Below are 20,060 nucleotides of genomic sequence, written 5' to 3'. Positions count from 1 at the left end.
AATCATGTATTCACCTTCTCAAAGCCAGTAGTCCTGCCTCCACTTCTGTATGGGATCTTCCAGGAGAAGAACAACAGATTACAAGCTGGCTTTCCCTTCTTCGTCTTCTGAGGTCACTCTCATCCCGTTCCATACTCTTCTCTGACTTTTCTTTCCCAAATATGCTTTAGTATTTCCCACCCTGTCAAAGTGGGTCTCAACAAAGGGCTTTAATGGCCCGTCCCTAGCCAAAGCCTCACACCAGACATCATCACCATTAAATGCCTGCCAGCTGTTTGTGATAGCTGACCAGTTCTTGAAATCTTGTTCCCAGCTTTGGCTTCCGTTACTCTTTCCTCTTCTGGTTCTCTTTCTGTTTCTCTAATTGTTCCTTTACAGTGTCTTTTGAAGTATCTTCCCCAGCCTCACTCCATATTTCTGAGGGCGTTGTCTTTGGTCCTCGTCACTTTGAATGCATGCTATTTCTTGTTAGTTATCTGCAGGTACAGATTTGGCTACCATCTCTATGCTGGTGGCTCATAGATCAGCCTTTCTACAATTCATTTCTTCTGCAGCAACTAAACTCTCAGGCTGTTCCTTTAACAGCTGTCAGCTCATGCTCCATGTGGCTAAAACAGAGCTGTTAATCTCTCACTTCCCTGTTCACCTCAAAGCCCTCCCTTCTACCTCCATTTTTAGTCAGGGAGACCTGTAACCTGGGCATGATTTTTGACTCAGACTTCTCTATTTTCTAAACTGCTTGTTCAGGGTCTCATCCTCTTTCGTGTTATTCATGGTAACATTCTTTTCTCTGGCTTGCATAAGCTGCCTTTCTCATATCCATTCAGAAGGCTTCTGCAAAAATTATTTCCTGGGCCCATCATATTGACCAAGCCATCTGTCATTGCATCCCTCTGTGCTACTCTTTTTGGCCACCTCTAGCAATTTTACTAGCAATTCCCCACTGATACAATGTGCCATGCTGTCACAGTTGGAGAAACAATCTGCGTGGTACTGCATACCTAGAATGAATATGGTAGTCATGAATCATAGCTCTCAGCCTCCCACAGTCTTGGACACTGGAAACTGTTTTGGAGAGAAGATATTGGCCGAGGCTCTAGATTTTTTGTTTTTATCTTTTTGAAAAGTATCATATCATAAAATCTTAACCTTCACTTTCCAGAGTCTCTCAGAAAGGACCTTGGTTTAGCAGCCATTCTGTAGGTTGGCACAGTGCTCTGCAGGTGTTTCCCTGCAGGTTCAGCACTTGGTAAGAGTTCATATCAATCCATAATCTTTTAGCCTACAGTCAAGAATGATACTGCATCATATGGACACTGAATTGACTAAAAATAATTCATCTTTTATTAAAGAAAAAGAGCAAAAATTGGTTACAAAGAAAACCTTAAAACTGTGAATTAATTTTAAACTATCTATTGCTTTTTGAATCAATGGATGGAGATACATACATAACTGTTAGTGATTGTAGGTGGTCTACCCAGGATCTGTCAAGTTTTATAACCTAGTAATTGTACCGGTAGGTGTGAATGCTTACCGCTCCCATATTGATCACCCACTAGCTTCTCCATGAAGGTTTCAGTACATAAAGAATCAGTACATAAACTGATTTGGGTCCAAATAATAGTGAATATAGCAAGCCTTACTTTTGTAGGACTTGTTATTAGAAGCATATTTACGTAGATATGATTATCATTAGATGATTTAGGAATTTTACTTTAGCTTGACTAGTTTAGCATTAAATTATTATTTTATGTGGCCTAGTAACGTTTATGATAATTATGCTTACTTAACAGGGCATGCTGTTACCTTTACCCTTTACAACTAGCAAAAATCAACTTTGACTACTCAGTTCCACACTGAAGTTTTGATTTTTGATTTTTTTTTTGGTTAGAGATCTACAACCCTTCCTGCAGCTTGAAAGAGCTAAAGCTTTTTTTCCCCCTTGTCATAGGGGTATGGGCTTTCTTAAACTGTTAAACTGCTAAACTGTTAAAAATAGTCTTTTTCTTTTTATATATGATTAAAAGAGTAATATACACTGGCTGGTATTACAGAAAAGGTAAAAACATAATTCAATGATAATACCTTGTTTTATATGAGTCATTAATCATGACTCATGATCAGCAGACAGTGATGTCCAATTTGTTTTCTAATCCTTCACTAGCTGATGCTCTTTATTACCATAGTGATAATATTAAAAATGCATATAACCATGCAGTTAGACACTGACAGATTTTTTTCCTCTGGAATAACATTTCCATATTTTAAGTCTCTTGCTCTTTACTTTTTTTAAAATGTAAAGTCTAAGTAGCATATAAATGATGAGAGAAAAATAATTTGACAGTGAGTTAAGCTAAAAAAAATGCTCTGCAGCCAGTCACTGAGTTCACAGAAAACTAAGACTAGTGTATATTTTTATGGGGGTTTTGGAAATTTTGGGTTAATGACAATGAGGGGCTAATAGCACTGTCAGATGAGGTATAATATAGCAAAGCATTATGTAAGCCAGGGTCGGCCAACCAGCTGCACACCTACCACAGTGGCATGGGCAGCCTCTGTGTGTGGCATGCAGCAGATTGGTTCGGAACTACAGGGCAGGGAGGGGAAAGCAGAGGAAGGGGATAGATGTGACATTTGGGGTCAGTAATGGGGACAGTAATGTAGGAACACAGCAAGGCACCTGGAGCACAGAGACAGCAGCAACCAGAAGTTGCAATTGTGATTGTACAGCTTTCAGCAGCTGTTGTTTTTTTTTCTTTTCCTTTCCCCAAGTTAGTGCCTATGGCAGTTGCCACATTCACCTCACCCTACTTACGCCACTGCTGTGGGAGGGTGCAGGATTAATTTGAACCACATCTGAAAGCTATCCCATATTATCCGCTTACATACTTCAGTGCTAACTTGTATTATTATTATGTGGTTGCATGTCCAGTAGGGATGACAGAAAACTGGGATCTAAAACTTGTTTTCATTTCTGAACACAGGTTGCTATAAATCAAAAACTAAGAAATTAATCCACTTTGATACTTACTTATGTTTCTAAATTACTATTTTTTGTATTGCAGTAGGTCTGAAAACCCTGCTATAATAGGTGATGTCCCCACAGAAAACATTTCATATGCTAAATAGCTTGATTCAAAAAAGATTAGATGGTCTTGCAATTTTAAAATAAGAAAACAGCATTACAGACTGTTAAATTGTTAATTAAGGGTAACCCCCCGCTAGAAATAGTTTTAATAGCCAATGGTTTAAATGTTGTAGATAGTATTAGAATAGAATAAAAGGTGTTAACTATGCAGGCAGTGTTGAAGTATGAAGCAACATGGATGACATCTCTCTTCTGTGATTAAAAAAAAGATCAATTAATTTGTACGTAAACTTGGTAGATACATAACTTTATTTCTCTCTCTTTTTATGTTTTAATGTAAGGTGAAGACTTGCAGTCTGCCATAGCTGAAGATAAAACCTTATACTTAGCCAGCAGGTCTGTCTTTGGAGGTATTTTTGGAGACCTCTTCCACATTAATCCCTGTAAAATGATCTGTTTCCTTACTGCAGTATTTTATTACTCTATGGTGTTTTATTACAACCTTACTGTAATTAGGTCAGAAGCTACAAACACAAAGTTTACAGCAGTGATAGTCTAATCACCTAGAACAGACTCCTCACAGAATATATTATCAATATTTTTTGTGTTTTGTTTTTGTCCTTTATGCCTTGCATGTGAATAATGTAGCACACAAACTACATGCCATCATTTTTTCGTTTGTTCTGGAGTATATTTGCCACAATTCACCCATGAATGTACATGCTGTTCTGGCTGGCTGGTTAATCCTGATGGCTCATCCAGTTCTTGAGGCAGTTGGAACTGAGTGTCCTTGTTTTATCAGCTTTTTTATAATGTGTGTTGAAACATCAGAAAACTGTTTGGTGCTCATAGTTACATAGGTATTAGGCAACAGGCTATGTCAGTAACAGTAAAACAAACATGCCAGTATCAACATGATTCACCATTTGTATTTAGATCATGTATGTATGTATGCATGTGCATATGATATTGAGAAGAAATACGTCCTGTCTGTTCACTCGAGGCATGCTTGACATAATTTAAAATCCAGCTATCAAAAAATGCTCTTCACTGTGTACATGTTTTAGTTTGGGTTCAGATGACATCTGCTTTCCACAAAAGGTTTCTAGGATTGCCAAATAGCTCCTCTGTGGCAGGGTTTTTTGTTTGTTCGTTTTTAGATTTTTGTCATATTCTGGCCAAACAAAAACACGGTAGAACCTGTTTTCTGTGATGTTTCTTTATTACATTATTATGGCATTCTTCCCTGGTTCTGACCGGATTCTTGTCTTAAAGCAATTGTGTTTTCAAAGATGCTTGCAGGAAGATGGTTTCAAAAGGTATTTACCATGTGTTCTGGATATCAACAGGATACTTCAAGAGTTTCTTGGTATAAGACAGTTCAGCAAGTTGTAAGACAGTAATGATACTTAGACCTTTTTCTTTCATCTGTGAAGTTTCCTTTGCTTTGTGATTTCATCAGGTAGCTTCCAGCTGACTTCTCCCTCTAGTCAGCTGCCTCTGACAAAAGCAAATCTCTTCTTCTGATCCCCCTAAAGTCTTACTGGAACTTTCTCCCAACTGGGAGGTATTTTTTGTCATTCTGGGATTTGGATTGCTTTCAGAAAATAGGGTATTGGGCCTTGATTCAAGAAAATTGGATTGCTTTTAGTTAGATGGTATGATTGCCCTACAATTACAGACATATGGCTCAGGTTATTTCTCCAATTCAGAAATGTTAAAAATGACAGAGGAGAAAAACGGGGTGTGTGAGTCAATCTAAAGGAGACAATGAGCTATCAGTGGGAGTTGGCTGTGAAAAAGGAAAATGCAATCCTAGGATATATCAAGCAAATGATTTCTCTTAAACCTAGGAAAGCAATGCCATTGTCTGTGGCATCATCTTAATTAAAATGCTGTGTACCATTCTGGTGGCCAGAAGAGCCACTAGGATGATTTGGGAAACTGGGTGCTTGCCTTATGAGTAAACACAAAAAGAGCCTGTTTTATTGAGCCTAGCATATAACAGAAAAGGATTGCTGTCTTTGTTTGGGGTGGAAGGGTAAACACTAGTGAGAAGAATGATTTAACTTAAAGGACAGTATACGTATACCAAACGGGTTAAATTGGTTATGAATAAAACTAGTCTGTAAATAGAAAAAAGATTTCTAACCACCAGAGGAGTATGAGGCAAACAACCTATTTAGATTTTAAGATGGAGTTTCTACATTTTTAAGTGATTTATGTAAGGTGGTTTCCTGGTAGCAGGAGATTGGGCACAATAGTGCAAGGGAAAGATTTTTTTCCAGTCCAACATCCCCATTTTCCAAAGGGCTTGCTCTTAGAAATATTTAGCAGAAGTGAACTCCTACCACCAAATAGGAAACCTCTAGAACAGTGGTTCTCAACCTTTTTGGTACCAGGACCCATTTGTAAACATCAGTGGCCAGTCCTGCCCCTGTGCCCCCCACCCCCAGCCCCCTTGTATGTGGGGTGAGGGGTATGTGTAGGGCATGGGGAAGGCCCCAAGCAGCCCCTCGCAGGCTGGAACTCTGTCAACCTGCAAGGGAAAAACTACAGTTTCCTATGTTTTTCTCCTTTAAAGGAGCATCTATTTTTAAAGTTTATTCGTGACCCTTTCATATATTCTTGCAAGCCACTTTCGGGTTGTGACCCATGGAATGAGAAACGCTGCTCTAGAGGCCATGATAGAAACTAGTGAGAGACCCTTAAGAAAAATGCTACTGCTTTTGTATGCCACTATAATTATATCTATACAGGCAGTCCTTGACTTACAGTGTTTCGAGTTATAACATTTTGCACTTACAACGTTTATAAATTGACACTCTGTTTCAACTTTATGATGTTAGTTTTGACTTTACAACGCTTGATCCAATGTGATGCCATGCCAGTGAACAAGTCACCTCCTTGGAGAACATCTGTCCAAAGTTCCTTGGACACTTTCTTTCAGAAAGCAGATAAGACTCCAGAAAAACCTGCAGCCAAGACTCCTGAGAAGACTCCAGCCAAGAACCCTTCAAAAAGTCCAACCAAGAGCTTTTTTAAAAGTCCAGGAAAGTCACCTCAAAGAAGTCTTTCCAAATCAATACGATTGCTATTTTCAATATAAATACATTAATGTAGCTATTTTACTCATCTATAATTGATCGAGTACAAAATTATGGGGTATTTTGTTGAAATGCCTTGGTTCAGGAACTAATTCCCCATTTATAACATTGTTTCTTATGAGAAAATTGGTTCTGAGTTACAACATTTCGACTTAAGACGTGGTTTTCAGGAACTCATTGTGTTATAAGTTCAAGGACTGCCTGTATAGCTTCTGGCTGTTCTGGAAAAGAATCCTGTTACTTGTAAAAATAGTAAATAACTATAGCATGTGGGCTTTTTGGAAAAGAGAACTAATTGCCTGTGTTTCATAGTAGCTAGGGTCAGGAGGGACCTGAACAGATCATCTAGCCTGACCCTCTGCCACACGCAGGAATGAATGCTGGGTTCACAAGACCCCAGACAGGTGATTGTCCAACCTCCTCTTGAATTTGCCCAAGGTAGGGGCAAGAATCACTTCCCTGGGGATTTGGTTCCAGATTTTGGTCACCCTAACTGTAAAAAATTGCCTTCTGATCTCTAACCTAAACCTATTCTCCATCAGGTTATTACGATTGTTCCTCGTCACCCCAGGTGGTGCTGGGGAGAACAGGGCTCTTCCTATTTGCTGTTGATCTCTCCTGATGAGTTTGTAGGCAGCCATCAGGTTCCTCCTAGCCTCCTCTTGCTGAGGCTGAGCAGGTTCAGGTCTCTCAGTCTCTCCGTATAGGACCTGTCCTGCTGCCCTCTCACCGAGTGGGTGGCCCTCCTCTGAACCCTCTCCAGGTTGGCCACATCCCTTTTGAAGTGCAGCGCCCAGTACTGGACACAATACTCCAACTGCAGCCTGACCAAACTCGCATAGAGACTGTGTAGCAAGTACTGTAGTTTCTTACCCAAATACTTTTGGATCTCCCTTAAGGATGGAATCTTAAACAATGTCCATGGTTTGTTGGCCTGACTTTCTTCCCATTGAAATCAGTTGTGAAGTTCCTATTGACTTCAGTAGGAATGGATGTAGCCTGAATCTTGGTGCTTTCATAAATCCCATCCTAAGTATCTACTGGCTTCATGTTACAGGCATTTTAGTGAGTGTTTTACCTGGGAAGTTAACTTCAAAATATCCAATATCTCTGTCAGAGAAATGAGATGCATCTTAATAGAAAACACCTGCTATTTCATCATTTTCTACTATGTGTATGTTTTCTCTCCCTTCTTCCCAGAAATGGCAGTTTCTTTTTGGAATAATTTACTTCAAATTACAAAGAATAGAGTGTTACAGCAAAGAGGGGTATCCCTTTATAACTACACCCACAGCTATGAGGAACATGTGATAAAGAAAAAACTTAAGCAGTTTGCTGGTGGATCCATCAACCTTTCTAAAGATGGCAGTGGCATTGGAGTCCTCACCTTGAACAACCCAAGGCTTATGAACGCATTCACAGGTATTAATGTGTGTATGTGTATGTATGCGTGTGGGGCGAATGGAAAATATATGCCTTTAAGTTTTGATTGTGTCTTTTGATTAGAGAGACATTAAGTAGCTGATGTTCAGCACTGTAACTCTTTAATAAACAAAAAATATAGTTGGGGAGGAACATTTTCTATAACATGCTTGCTTATTTTTCAGTTACCTCAATCCTGTCTCTTTTCTCTTTTCTTTTGACCTATCACAACTGACAAGGAACAAATAGATAGTATCTGTAATCTCAAAGTTCTTTACAAAGGTTAGTAGAAAGCATTATCCCCATTTTGTGGATATAGGCAAAATTGAGAGTCCAAAGAGACTAGAACGTGCTTCCTTCATGTTGCTTTATGCTGTCCTTCTTGCTGAGTCTTTTATACTATGACCTTTTCCAACCTTACACATACCTAGCTGTTCACAGTGTTTCCTCTGTTAATTTTACACATCTACTTATTGCTAAATGGTGAATAGATGACCTAAGTATTTAATTCACAGCTGGTTAGGAATTTTGTGGACCAAATGGTTTTACTCTGGAAAATACTAATTCGTCAAAACAGAAACTTCACCAAAGCACCAATTTTGAGGAAACTTATCAAGGAGGGTTTTCCAGTTGCATGATAGAAAGTGGGCGAAGGGACGAAAGAGAGAGAGATTGATAGACTCTCTTGCCCTCATACATGCACACTTGAAATCACATGAAATACAGGCAATCTTGTGATGTGTACAGAAACAGCAGTGACTTTAATTTGGATTATCACATCTTGGGGAGTGATGTCATGCAAAGGTCACTGGCTATTTTGTGTTCTCTTGCTATTTGTAAAAACTCCAAGGCTAAGTACAGACAGTCAAAAAGCCCAAGGCTGAATTGATTCGGTCTTGCAGGTTAGTCTGAGCTGCAAAGATTGAACCAATAAGCAAATAAACAGACATTCATTTTTTGATTCAGGAAGTCCAGCCACATGCCTGCAGTGGTTCAAGCCAGGAGGTGGTGGGGGTGGCTAGAGCTTGGCTCTTTGACATGTAGCCAACATGGGCTGTGTGTTTATTTCTTCTTCCTGCTGCCCCTGAGGTCTCTGGGATTTGTAGTCCCAAGTCATAGCAGCAGGGTTGCTCATCACTTCCTTTTCCTGCTTCCAGGTGCCTCTGGGATTTGTAGTCCACAGTTGCAGCTAACAGTAAGTTTAGTAGGACAGTGCACCTCTGTACCTGAGGGAAATTTAACCCTCTCCCTGGCCCTAGACCCCGGCCAGGGTTTGCTTGGGGGGCCAGTGAGCCAGCCAGTGAGCTAGATTTCACTGCTCCAGCTAGGGAAGGAACAGAGGGACAGGGTCAGCTCTATTCTCTGGAGCAGACAGAACAGCCCTGCCCAGAGCTGCGATATGCTAGGGTGCTGGCAGACTGTGATTTAACGTGAATCAGGAAGGGGTCTGGGACAGAAGTTTCATAAACTGGTTTGACCCAAATGAGTTAAGTCTGATACTGCATTCAACCAGGTTTATATTAAACCAGTTTCAGCCATTTTGAAACTGGTTTATATGCACTGAACTTCTATGATGTTACAGGTTTAAACCAGTTTCTGATCACTTAAACCGGTTTACGTGTAACTTTTGTCCCTAACCCAAAAGATCTTGAATTTTGCTTATGAGGAATAGGAAAAAAAATGAAATTGCAGAATGCTTTGTAGGACAGGGAAATCTTTCCCTCCAGTTCTAGTTTCAGTTCAGTTAGAATCATCTTAAATTTTCTGATGTCCTTATGGTTTGTCTATTTATCTATTCCAGTCAGACAAATTAAATGTAACATATACCTCTAAAAGAAGCTAAAAAGAAATTTTAGGCTTGGACTTATAAAAACCTTCAAGCTACATCAGTCAATAGCTACAGCATTCATTGACTCAACGTGCATGTGAGAATGGCTGTTTGTGTATCTATGGTATCATTTAAAATACGTTTTTAAAATAGGGCATCTTTTAGACAGAACATGGAATTTGGAACTAGAACTCCTGGGTTTGTTGTAATCAGGGCTATCCCTGCGGGGGGTGTGAATCTGGGTGACTGCCCCAGGCCCTGCACTTTGGGGTCCTCCACAGAGCCAGGCCAGCTTTGCATCCGGCTGCTCACCCCCCATTCCCCACCTCCACTGGTGCGATTTGCCTCGGGCCCTGAACCCTGATACAGTTGTCTCTGGTTGTAATCCTTGTCCTTGACTTCCTATGTAACCTTGATCAAAGTCTTTCTCAGGTCATAGTTTCATAGTTGGTAGGGTCGGAAGGGACCTAAGTAGATCATCAAGTCCGACCCCCTGCCATGGGCTGGAAAGAATGCTGGGGTCAAATGACCCCCAGCTAGGTGATTATCCAACCTCCTTTTGAAGACCCCCAGGGTAGAAGCAAGCACCACTTCCCTTGGAAGTTGGTTCCAACTCCTAGCCCCCCTGACAGTGAAGTAGTGCCTCCTGATATCAAGACTGAATCTACTCTCAGTCAACTTATGGCCATTATTCCTTGTTACTCCCATCAACTCAGGGCTCAGAGGAACAGGGACTGTCCCATTGCCTGCTGGTCCCCCTTGGCCAGTTTGTAGACAGCCACCAGATCACCCCTCAGCCTTCTCTTGTGGAGGCTGAACAGGTTCAGATCCTGTAACCTCTCCTTGTAGGGCCTGCTCTGCTGCACTCTGATCATGCGAGTGGCCCTCCTCTGGACCCTCTCAATGCTGGCCACATCCCTCCTGAAGTGCATTGCCCAGAACTGGATGCAGTACTCCAGCTGCAGCCTAACCAGTGTCACATAGAGGGGGAGGATCACCTCCTTGGACCTGCTCGTGATGCATCTGTAGATGCATGACAAGTTGTGGTTGTCAATAATGACTCCAAGATCTTTTTCCACCTCTTTGCTGATGAAAAGGGAGTTCCCCAGCCTGTAGGTATGCTGCTGGTTCTTCCTCCCCAGGTGTAATACCTTGCACTTGTCCATATTGAACCCATCCTGTTCTTATCCACCCACCCCTGTAACCCGTCCAGATCTAGTTGTAGCCTGTCCTTCTCTTCCAGCGTGCCCACTTCTCTCCACATCTTAGTGTCATCCGCGAATTTGAACAAGGTGCTTTTCACGCCCTCGTCCAAGTCACTGATGAAGATGTTGCATGGTGCGGGTCTGAGGACTGAGCCCTGGGGGACCCCACTGCTCACATCCCTCCAGGTTGAAAAAGACCCGTCTACCACCCTCCAGCATCAACACCACAGTCACCTAATTTCTTAATGAAAATGGGGTGAGAGACAGTGTCGAAGGCCTTCCTAATGTCCAGAAAGACTGTGTTCACCGCAACACCTGCATCCAAGGGTTTTGTGACCTGGTCGTAGAAGGCCACCAGGTTGGTCTGACAGGACCTGCCTCGAATGAACCCATGTTGGTTGCCCCTAAGCACGATCCCTCGCAGATGTGCTCCTGGATAATTTTCTCAAAGAGCTTCACTAGGGCCTGTAGTTTCTTGGATTCTCCTTCCTCCCTTTTTTGAAAATGGGGACCACATTGGCCCTTTTCCAGTCCTCTGGTACCTTGCCAGAACACCATGCATGCTCGTAAAGCCGTGCCAGGGATCCTGCAATGACCTCTGCGAATTCTCTCAGCACTCTGGGGTGGAGATCGTTAGGACCTGCTGATCTGAACACAGGCCCCCACATCTATAATAGGAATAGTAATCCTAGAATCACAGAAGCTAGTTTAACTAATTGTGCCTGCGCCTTTCAGTAGTGGCTAACATATGGTATGAGGGTCACAAGTGGTATGGCAACCTCTTGTGTGTGCCATACAGCAGATTAGGGAGAGAATAGGCAACACAGCAGCAGATAAGTCAAAAGGGAGAGCATCAGATCAGGAAAGGAACATGAGACAGGACAAAGAAAACAGAGCAGCGGAGTAGTCTGGGAGCAGAAAGCAGAGTAGCAGATCAGGCAAGGGAAAGGGGTCAGAATGGCACTCAAAGTGGCTTGGCCACTGCTGATCTAGACCATATTCTCCTTGTTTGATTATGAGAACAGTATGTGAGGTGTGCTTACATACTTGCCGTTTCCCTTCTCTCACTTTATTGGGAAGATTTTGGCAGCATGTCAGAAGTAAAACTTGCATAAACTTTCAATTTGGGCCCACGCTTCTACACGGGTGGGGGAGAGAACTGGAAAATGATGAAAAAATTGTACAAGATTTAATGCTGTCTATGCAACTTTAAATCTGTTCTTTTGCGAGTGTGTAGCATGGTAATTTATTTAGCTACAGGATCGCATAGGGTTTTTTTTCAAAGGATCCTTGCTTCATTCAGTGCATTAAATTGATTTAGAATTATGACTACATTGGGTGATTATACATCTCTTATTTTTTATATTCTGATTTTATTATTTTTTATCTTGTAACTTATACTGGGCACATCTACATGAGACATTTACTAATTAGCCCCACAGTAAAACATCAGTGTCTATATGTGCAGTGCTATTAGGGTGGAGTAAACTAATTAACTTCGTCATAGAATAGAACAGCCAAACACAAGTACTATCCAATGACAGAGTTATTTACTTTGCCGAAACTCATGTGTAGATGCTGACAGGGTTGGCTGAGGCCCAAGGGTGCTTCAGAGTGGGGGCTGCCTGCCAGCTAGCCCTGTATTAAAGCACCCTCATGCCAGCCAGGCCCCCCACAATGTGCTGTGTTGGGTTGGAGCAGCCCTAGGCTGGCAGGCTGACCTCCAGGGCCTTCTGCCAGCTGGGGCTGCTCTGCCCTGGCTCAGTGTACTGCAGTACCAGGTGCATGTAAACTCTGGCATAAACCACACCAGAATTTATTCAGATACCTTAATAGCATGTGTAGATGCATCCACTGTTATCTTGTTTTTAATGAAATACATTTGTATTATAGACATTGTAAGGAACATATCACGTATAACACTTATTTTAAGCAAATTTCATATTTATGATGTGTTCTAGACTGTTAGCCTTATGATTGTATATTCATCTCTCAGGATAGGTACTCATCCTGAGGGCAGTTAATGCATTTCCAGCATGCCAACTTCTTACCTGAGGAAAAAAACTCCAGAAGGCAAGAGGACAATTAATTCACTCTCATTCTTTTAGTCTTTGGCATTCAGGTGATTGAAAAAAAAGTCATTGTGGCACTTTAATACACCATCTAATTATTTTATCACTACAAGGTATTATTATAATGGACACCATTTATTGTTAATGTTACCTGACACTTCCTTTGATAAGTCCCTGTTTTTGCTTGCTTACACCACTTAACTGGAATGAAACTTTCCATGTTGGGTACCTGCATTAGGTTGATTATTTTCTTTTTAATGTTCATCTATTTAATTGGATGAGAGTTGGGCAAAACAGCCATTTTTCGTAATATAAAATATCCTGATATACTTTTCCTTTAAACTCTAGTAGTACCATGCTTTGGAGCAAGAACTTTTTAAGTGTTGCAGAGCAGGGCTTTTTTGTCAGGGTTGTGTCTTTTGCTGTTCCTGTGAAAATCCACCCAAAACTGGCTATGTCATAAGGTTTTATCAAAATGCAGTGTGCACATATTTAGTAGAGACATCTTAAATGTTAGCAGTTAAATATTGCACCCCAAAGACTTTCACATAGTGTGTGTGCTTTAGAATAGGCCTGAGTAGGACCTGCTTTACAACTGCAGTTTTTGGATTTCTGTGGATGTTGATTGGATCAGACATCTGAACTGAAAGCAGGGAGAATTTCTTGTGTTCTCAACAATACTTTTGCTGGACCTAACAGGAGGAGGAGGGGGGATGTTGAGCTGGCATGTTGAAAAGGTAATAGCTGATCTTTGGGGGATACATGGGGAGAAAATTGGGAAAAGGAGCCAGGTTTGTAGAGAAGGCCAAAACTGGGACTGGATCCTGAAAGAATGAGGAAAGACATTGGGGCTGAGAGTATTGGGGTGGGACTGACAATAGAGATGCTGGCCTGTTTCTGGCTGGGAAGAGACTAGTAAGAAGTGGAGGAGAAAGTTGAGGCAATGAAACGAGGACTGGGTAAGTATGGAAAATAGGACCAAGATGGGGAGCCAGGGCAGGGATGGTTAAAATATGGCCCATGGGACGGGTTTGGCCTGCCAGATGCTTTCCTCTGGCCCTTGGCATCCACCAACAAATGCCACCCAGCCCTACTGCCTATGAGGGTGGGAGCGAGGCACCCAGGAATACCATCTGCCAGCATACCCTATTGCGCCTCACTCCCACCCTTGTGGTTAGAAGGACTCAGCGTGACCACTACGCAACTTCCAGGTGGGGCTGCCGCTGCCGCTGCTACAGCCACCGGGAGACCTGCTCAGCTTCCCTGGCATCCCACTTGCCCTGGGCACCAGGTAGGGAAGTGTCGGGGGTAAGGCTGGGGCAGGGCTAAAGTTGGGCAGGAGTGTGGAGCATGGGGTGGGGGGTGGTGGCAGCATGCAGCCCATAGCCTTAGTGGTGGCAGTAGTGCAGAGCTCAAGTGGGCAGGGTGTGGGTGTGGGCAGGGTGAGGACCCCCTCTCCTACACGCTCCCCCCATGATGTGCAGCCCCAGCAGGCGGTGGCGGCAGAGTCTTGGGACCTGCACAGCAGGAGGCAGGGAAGGCAGCTGTCTCCAGCATGTGGCGCTTCCCTCCTGTGCTGCATGAGTGTGGGGGTTGCATGTGCATGGCAGGGAGCACCGGTGATAGAGATGGCTTGGAAGGGGCTGTAGCCCTTGCTGCAATGTGCAGCACTGGCCAGAACCACGTGCCACTGCACGAGCGCTGGGTACAAGGTCCCTGAGCACCTCTGCTTGCTGCTGCACCATGAGGGGAGTGTGGAGGGGGTCCGCACACCCCCCCAACCTCCCTTATTCCACAAACACCACACACACACACCCTGCCCCCACAACCTCCCACATATACACAATCTCCAACATGTCCTATGCCCCCCCACACACAGCCACCCCCTCACAATCCCCCACACCCTCATACCCCACCATATACAAACCCCACAACCACACACCCCAATATACAAGACTAAGACTTTATTTTTGAGTTATTATGCAATCACCTCTACAGTACGCAAGTGCAAATCATGACAAAAATATTTTTTGAAAACAAATGAAAATATGTTATAGTAGGTGTTTGACTTTCAGTATATGATTTGGTTTTTCTCTGGTTCTAAGATGGCAACCCCCCCCCTCCTGGAGTGTTTCCAGGGGGCAAGGGGAGAGTCTTCCAGTGAAAAAGGTCAGGGGTTAAAGGTGGGATTTCTGGTCCCAAGGTGGCAACGAGGGTGCGGGGCAACTGTCAAGGGGCATGGCTACTTATGCAGCCCTCGGAAGCTCACCAAAATTCATGAAGCGGCCCTTTACCCAAAATAATTGCCCACCCCTGACCCAAGGACTGGGCAGAGCTAAGACTGGCAGAGAGGTGTGAGGAATATGGGCAGAATGGGACATACTTTGGAAAGGAATGAACAGAAATGTCTCTTCCCATAAGAGCCCGCTCCCCTACAAAGGTGGAAGTGGAAACCCAGGTCCCTGTGTCACACTACCCCTCAACTGCCAGTAAGTCTGAAACCCACTGGCAAAATGTCGTAGACCCCCTAGTCTGCATAACTGATGCAGACCGTTGCTGTGAGCTACTGACACCTGCTATTAGCTCAAGTCTCAGGAGGTCTATGATGGATCAATAGATTACAACTCTGGCACATAGTAGAACTCCTCTTTTCTCAGTTCACTTTTGTAAAAACTAAGGTTACATTAAGAGATAATTACTCATGCACTCAGTTTAATACCAGAATTAAGTTTCTGTATGCAGTCTTAGTTAGGCTCCTTTGGTGTAGTCTTTATTACACACTTGCGTGCTGGTTTTTTTCCGAAGGATCCTTTCTTTCATTCATTGTACAAATGAAGTTGTATTGGTTTGAGTCTCAGTTGTGTGGTGAAAGAGGCTTTAGCTTGCATACTCCCATTTTATTTGTTGCAGAAATGTGTTGAAGAGATGAGTGCCCCATAAGCACTTAGTAATGATACTCTGTGCTTCAAGAAGGTGATGTTAAAAAGATTATATACTTGGATTCCTGGGGCCTTTACATAGTCATATATGCATATATTGTATGTAAAATGCATTATAATGCTAGAGAGTTGAAAAACATTAACAAACTGTAGCAAAGAACTGCTATGTAAATTAAGCATATGGCAAATAGTCTTTCTATTCCATGGGAATTATGTTTATTGTAAGTTTAAGAAGTTTATGGAACAGGAGGGGGAGGGAGATTAGATTGGCAAATAGCTAATGGGCTATGTGGATGTTGTCATGCTTTTTACCCCCTAACTGGAAACTGATAGGCACCTCTTTGAAATGTTCTCATTGAAAACCAATGCTAATAATGCCAATTTAAACCTAGTGAAACCAGGTTAGTAGCTTCAGGCAAAATTTAGATTGGCCCCATAGGTGCCTCCAATTTAGGTTTCAGCATGCTTAATTTTAAAATTATGTGCTGGGTCCCAGGAGAGTAATTCAGTGGCAAGGTGTTAGGCACCTATATTCCTTTTATGCAGGCATTGGGGAGAGTGAGGTTCCTGAGGCAGTGCCTGTACTTCACCAACAGGTAAGGATAACTTAGATCAGGGGTTGTCAACTGGGGGTATTTGGACTGGTCTTAGGGGATATGTGCGGGCAGGTGGAGGTACTTCAACTAAAGAAGGTTGAAAACCCTTGACTTAGATGTATATCTAAATTCCCAGCCCTCTCTGGAGTGTAGGCATGTCAAATCTGTACATTAGGTGTTTCCATCTGTTTGGGGATCCCAGGCTTGGTATTCTTTTCCGAGTAGGCACCTCATTAGTGCTGCTGATGCAAGTGCCTACCTTTTATATAGTTGTGTAGCAATTGGAACATTTCCCCTCGGAATGGGTGAGGCATGTTCTAAACCAGGGGTGGTCAAAATACAACTTACAGGCTGGATCTGGCCCGTCAGTTGATTGTATCCAGCTCACAACTGCCCCCACGGCATTCTGCATAGGGCCAAGCCTAGCCCTGAGCAGCCTATGTCTGGCCCTGGACCTAGCCAGTGTGTACAGCTTCCAGCAAAGCTGCTCTCCGTGCAGCTTCAGCTGCCCAGGTGCTCCTCTGCTTGCCTCATCTCCAGTGGCTTCTCTTGCTCCTACTGTACCATTACTTGCAGGTAAGGAAGTTTCAGCCAGGTGGTTCCTGCCCTGGCACATGGGGCTCTGGCTTTAACTCCTGGGTGCCTTCCACCCAGTCTGCCTGCATACAGTGTGGGCCACCCCAGGTGCAAGCAACCAGGGCTTGGCCCCATATGGAGTGCTGCAGGGGTAGCCCTGGACTGCACATGCCCCCTACCCCCTTCCTTCCCTCCCCCCACAGCTGGCTCTTGGGACCTAGTGCCTGGGTGCCCTCCCGCACCCCCCACACCTGCCCCATAGGCCAGGGGCTTCCTCACAACCCCCCTCCACTATCCTGGCCTTGCCTGCCTGTCTTGCTCCCAAACATTGCTCCCCGCCTGCCCGCTGCTCCATTCCACATTGGGAGTTTTGTTGAGTTGTTGCAAAAGTGGGGGGCAGGAAGTGCAAACCTGGGCTGTGACAACTGATCAAAACTACCTGTGTGGCCACTGGGCCCAGATAATTACCAGACCCTGTTCTAGGCCCTCTGAGCATGCATACTATATTAAGTACCTCGTTTGCTGAATATAGGTGCCACTCTGCCTTGTATCTAGGTCATGATAGAGCTTAGGTAGAACAAGGCACCTGGCTATTCTTTGTATGTGTGGAAACCTAAGTTTAGGCATCTAGTGAGTTTTCAGCAGCAAATTTGGCTGCCTAGTGGATTTAGTTACATGCTAAGAATTATTCTTTTTTTTTTTTTTTGTGGGGCGGGGGGTGGGGGTTGGCTGCTTGAACAAGAATATTCCGCATCTCTTTTTGTGATTAAAGCAACTATCTAGGTATTTAGGATGCCTGTAGACATACCTGGAGGCTGCTTTGACGCACTGCAATTACAGCATTTTGGATCAGACTTGATTAATTGAGTCTGCTGGGACGTGCTAATTAGCATGCTCCAGCCTGTTGCTGCATCTCATGTCCCATCACTTCAGATAGCGGCGAGGGTACTTTAACTAAAGTTTATTCAGTGAGCTTTATTTAAAGTGCCCCCACTGCCATTTTGACATGCAGGGATGCTGGTACATGAGGTGCTGTGGGGGTTTTAATTAGAGCATCTCTTGGAGCCCCTGCCTCCACCCCTGGAGCACATGTAAAAATGCCCTTGGTTTACTGATCTGTATGGGGCACCCGGTCTTCTGTTCAAGTTAATTTCAGACAAAGGGGAGCCAACTTACCAAAATTTTAGACAGCAAAATTAGCAAAATAATGAACTTTTTGTACAAGTTTAAGACTTTTATAGGGTTATACCCAGAGATCCATGACTGGTAATCTTGTAAGTTGTTTCACTGAAGCTGCTACTTAAAGTTAAACATGTATTTAAGGGCTTGGGTGGACTGGGTCCTGTGAACTTGGATCCAGTGGGAATGTCTCCACTTACCTTCATGCCACTCTCAAGAGTGCCATTGAGCAGCATGCCTCACTCATTCACTGTCAGTGTGTATGGTGCAATCCCCCAAAATGAGGCAATGCAGGGGGGTGAGCCTGGTCTTTGGCTCTTTGCCGCAGATATGTTTACTCATGCACCCTTAGGGCTGATCTAAGGTGGGAGCATTGCCTCCTTTTTGGAAGTCAGTGTGCATTAAAGTGGGACATTTTTTGTGGCAGCCGTTCTGGACATGGCATGAAAGTAATGTGGAAATGCACAATTAATTTAGGTGTCATTTTATTTTTTTATGTGTCCTAAGCATATTGTTTTGTTAGTTCCCTGAGGATAAAAACTGTTTTTGGTGGTGAAAAATATAAATATAGGACATGATAGTAAGATGGAAGGATCCTCTGTTGATCTGTTTGTGCTTTTTGCTCTTTGTGACAGGCACTATGATGCTTGAACTTCAGGAGAAGGTAACTGAGTTGGAAAATTGGAAGGAAGGGAAAGGCCTTATCATCCATGGTGCAGAAAATACTTTTTGTTCAGGGTCTGATCTGAATATTGTCAAGGCAGTAAGCCTGCAGGTGAGCAATGATAAAGCTTGCATTCCAGGAGGAAAAGGTGTTTCACAATGTTTTTGTTGTAATTATTTATATTTTTTGTATTCTCTTTTTTGTGTTTTATAATGCAGAATATGCTGCTTGCTTTTCAGAAATAATTACTCCAGTGGTGACATAATTTATTTATGATTCATAATGTTAAGTACATATTCTTTATACTTGTTCTTTTCCTTTCAAAAATATGATTTCAGGCCCTTTGAGAAGGGCCTGAAATCACGTTACTTCATAATGGTTACTTCACCATTATGAAGTAACAGTTTTAAAAAGACCTGAATGAATTTGTTTTTTTCTTTAACAGCAATTAAGGATAATTGTTCTTCACATAATCCATTTATAATCAAAGTACCACAGATAGAAGGAGCAGAGGGAAGAGTGCTGTTACCAAAAATATTATTTATTTTTAATTGCTGACATTGCATTAAGCCCTGCATAAATTGGAGAAGTAGGCACAGTCCCTGTCCCACAGAAAAGCGTAGACTCTGATTTTTGCAGTCAAATCCAGACTTGTGCATATGCACATACACGCATTAACTTCTTTAGGGCTTTAGATGCAGGGGCAGGGCCTAACAGGGGATAAAACAGAATGGTACATAGAATGGAGACCCCAGAGGATGACTGTAGCATACCAGATGTTTTATTTTAATTTTACATGTTTAAAGACATATGTGATATCCATATTTCTGAGAGTAGAACTGGGTTTCATAGTTTCATAGTTTGTAGGGTCGGAAGGGACCTGAGCAGATCATCAAGTTCGACCCCCTGCCACGGCAGGAAAGAGTACTGGGGTCAAACGACCCCAGCAAGGTGTTTTGTCTAGCCTTGCCTTAAAGACCCCCAGGGTAGGAGCCAGCACCACTTTGCTTGGAAGTTGGTTCCAGATCCTAGCTGCCCTGACAGTGAAGTAACGCCTCCTGATGTCTAATCTGAATTTACCCTCTGTCAGCTTGTGACCGTTATTTCTAGTCACTCCTGGTAGTGCTCGGGGGAACAGGGACTCCCCAGTGCCTGCTGGTCCCCTCTGACTAGTTTGTAACAGGCCACTAGATCCCCCCTCAGCCTTCTCTTATGGAGGATGAATAGGTTCAGGTCCCTGAACCTGTCCTCATAGAGCCTGCCCTGCTGTCCCCTGATCATGCGAGTGGCCCTCCTCTGGACCCTCTCCATGTTGTTCACATCCCTCTTGAAGTGTGGTGCCCAGAACTGGATGCAGTACTCCAGCTGCGGCCTGACCAGTGCC

The 20,060-nt window shown here is 43.2% G+C and overlaps 1 protein-coding gene across 1 annotated transcript in view; it reads left to right on the top strand.

Moving 5' to 3' along the window:
- The window catches only part of ECHDC1 (ethylmalonyl-CoA decarboxylase 1), a 64,758-nt gene that overhangs the window by 5,597 nt on the left and 39,101 nt on the right, over positions 1 to 20,060 (top strand). The window contains exons 2-3 of the mRNA XM_019538006.1: positions 7,396 to 7,617; positions 18,648 to 18,787. Coding sequence (XP_019393551.1) covers positions 7,398 to 7,617; positions 18,648 to 18,787 — 360 coding nt within the window. The 5' untranslated portion in view covers positions 7,396 to 7,397. The remainder of the gene's footprint in view (positions 1 to 7,395; positions 7,618 to 18,647; positions 18,788 to 20,060) is intronic.

Source organism: Crocodylus porosus, unplaced genomic scaffold (genome assembly GCF_001723895.1).
Source record: "Crocodylus porosus isolate Cpor-Errol unplaced genomic scaffold, CroPor_comp1, whole genome shotgun sequence".
Classification (NCBI taxonomy): Eukaryota; Metazoa; Chordata; order Crocodylia; family Crocodylidae; genus Crocodylus; species Crocodylus porosus.
This window is presented reverse-complemented; position numbering and strand designations above follow the sequence as displayed.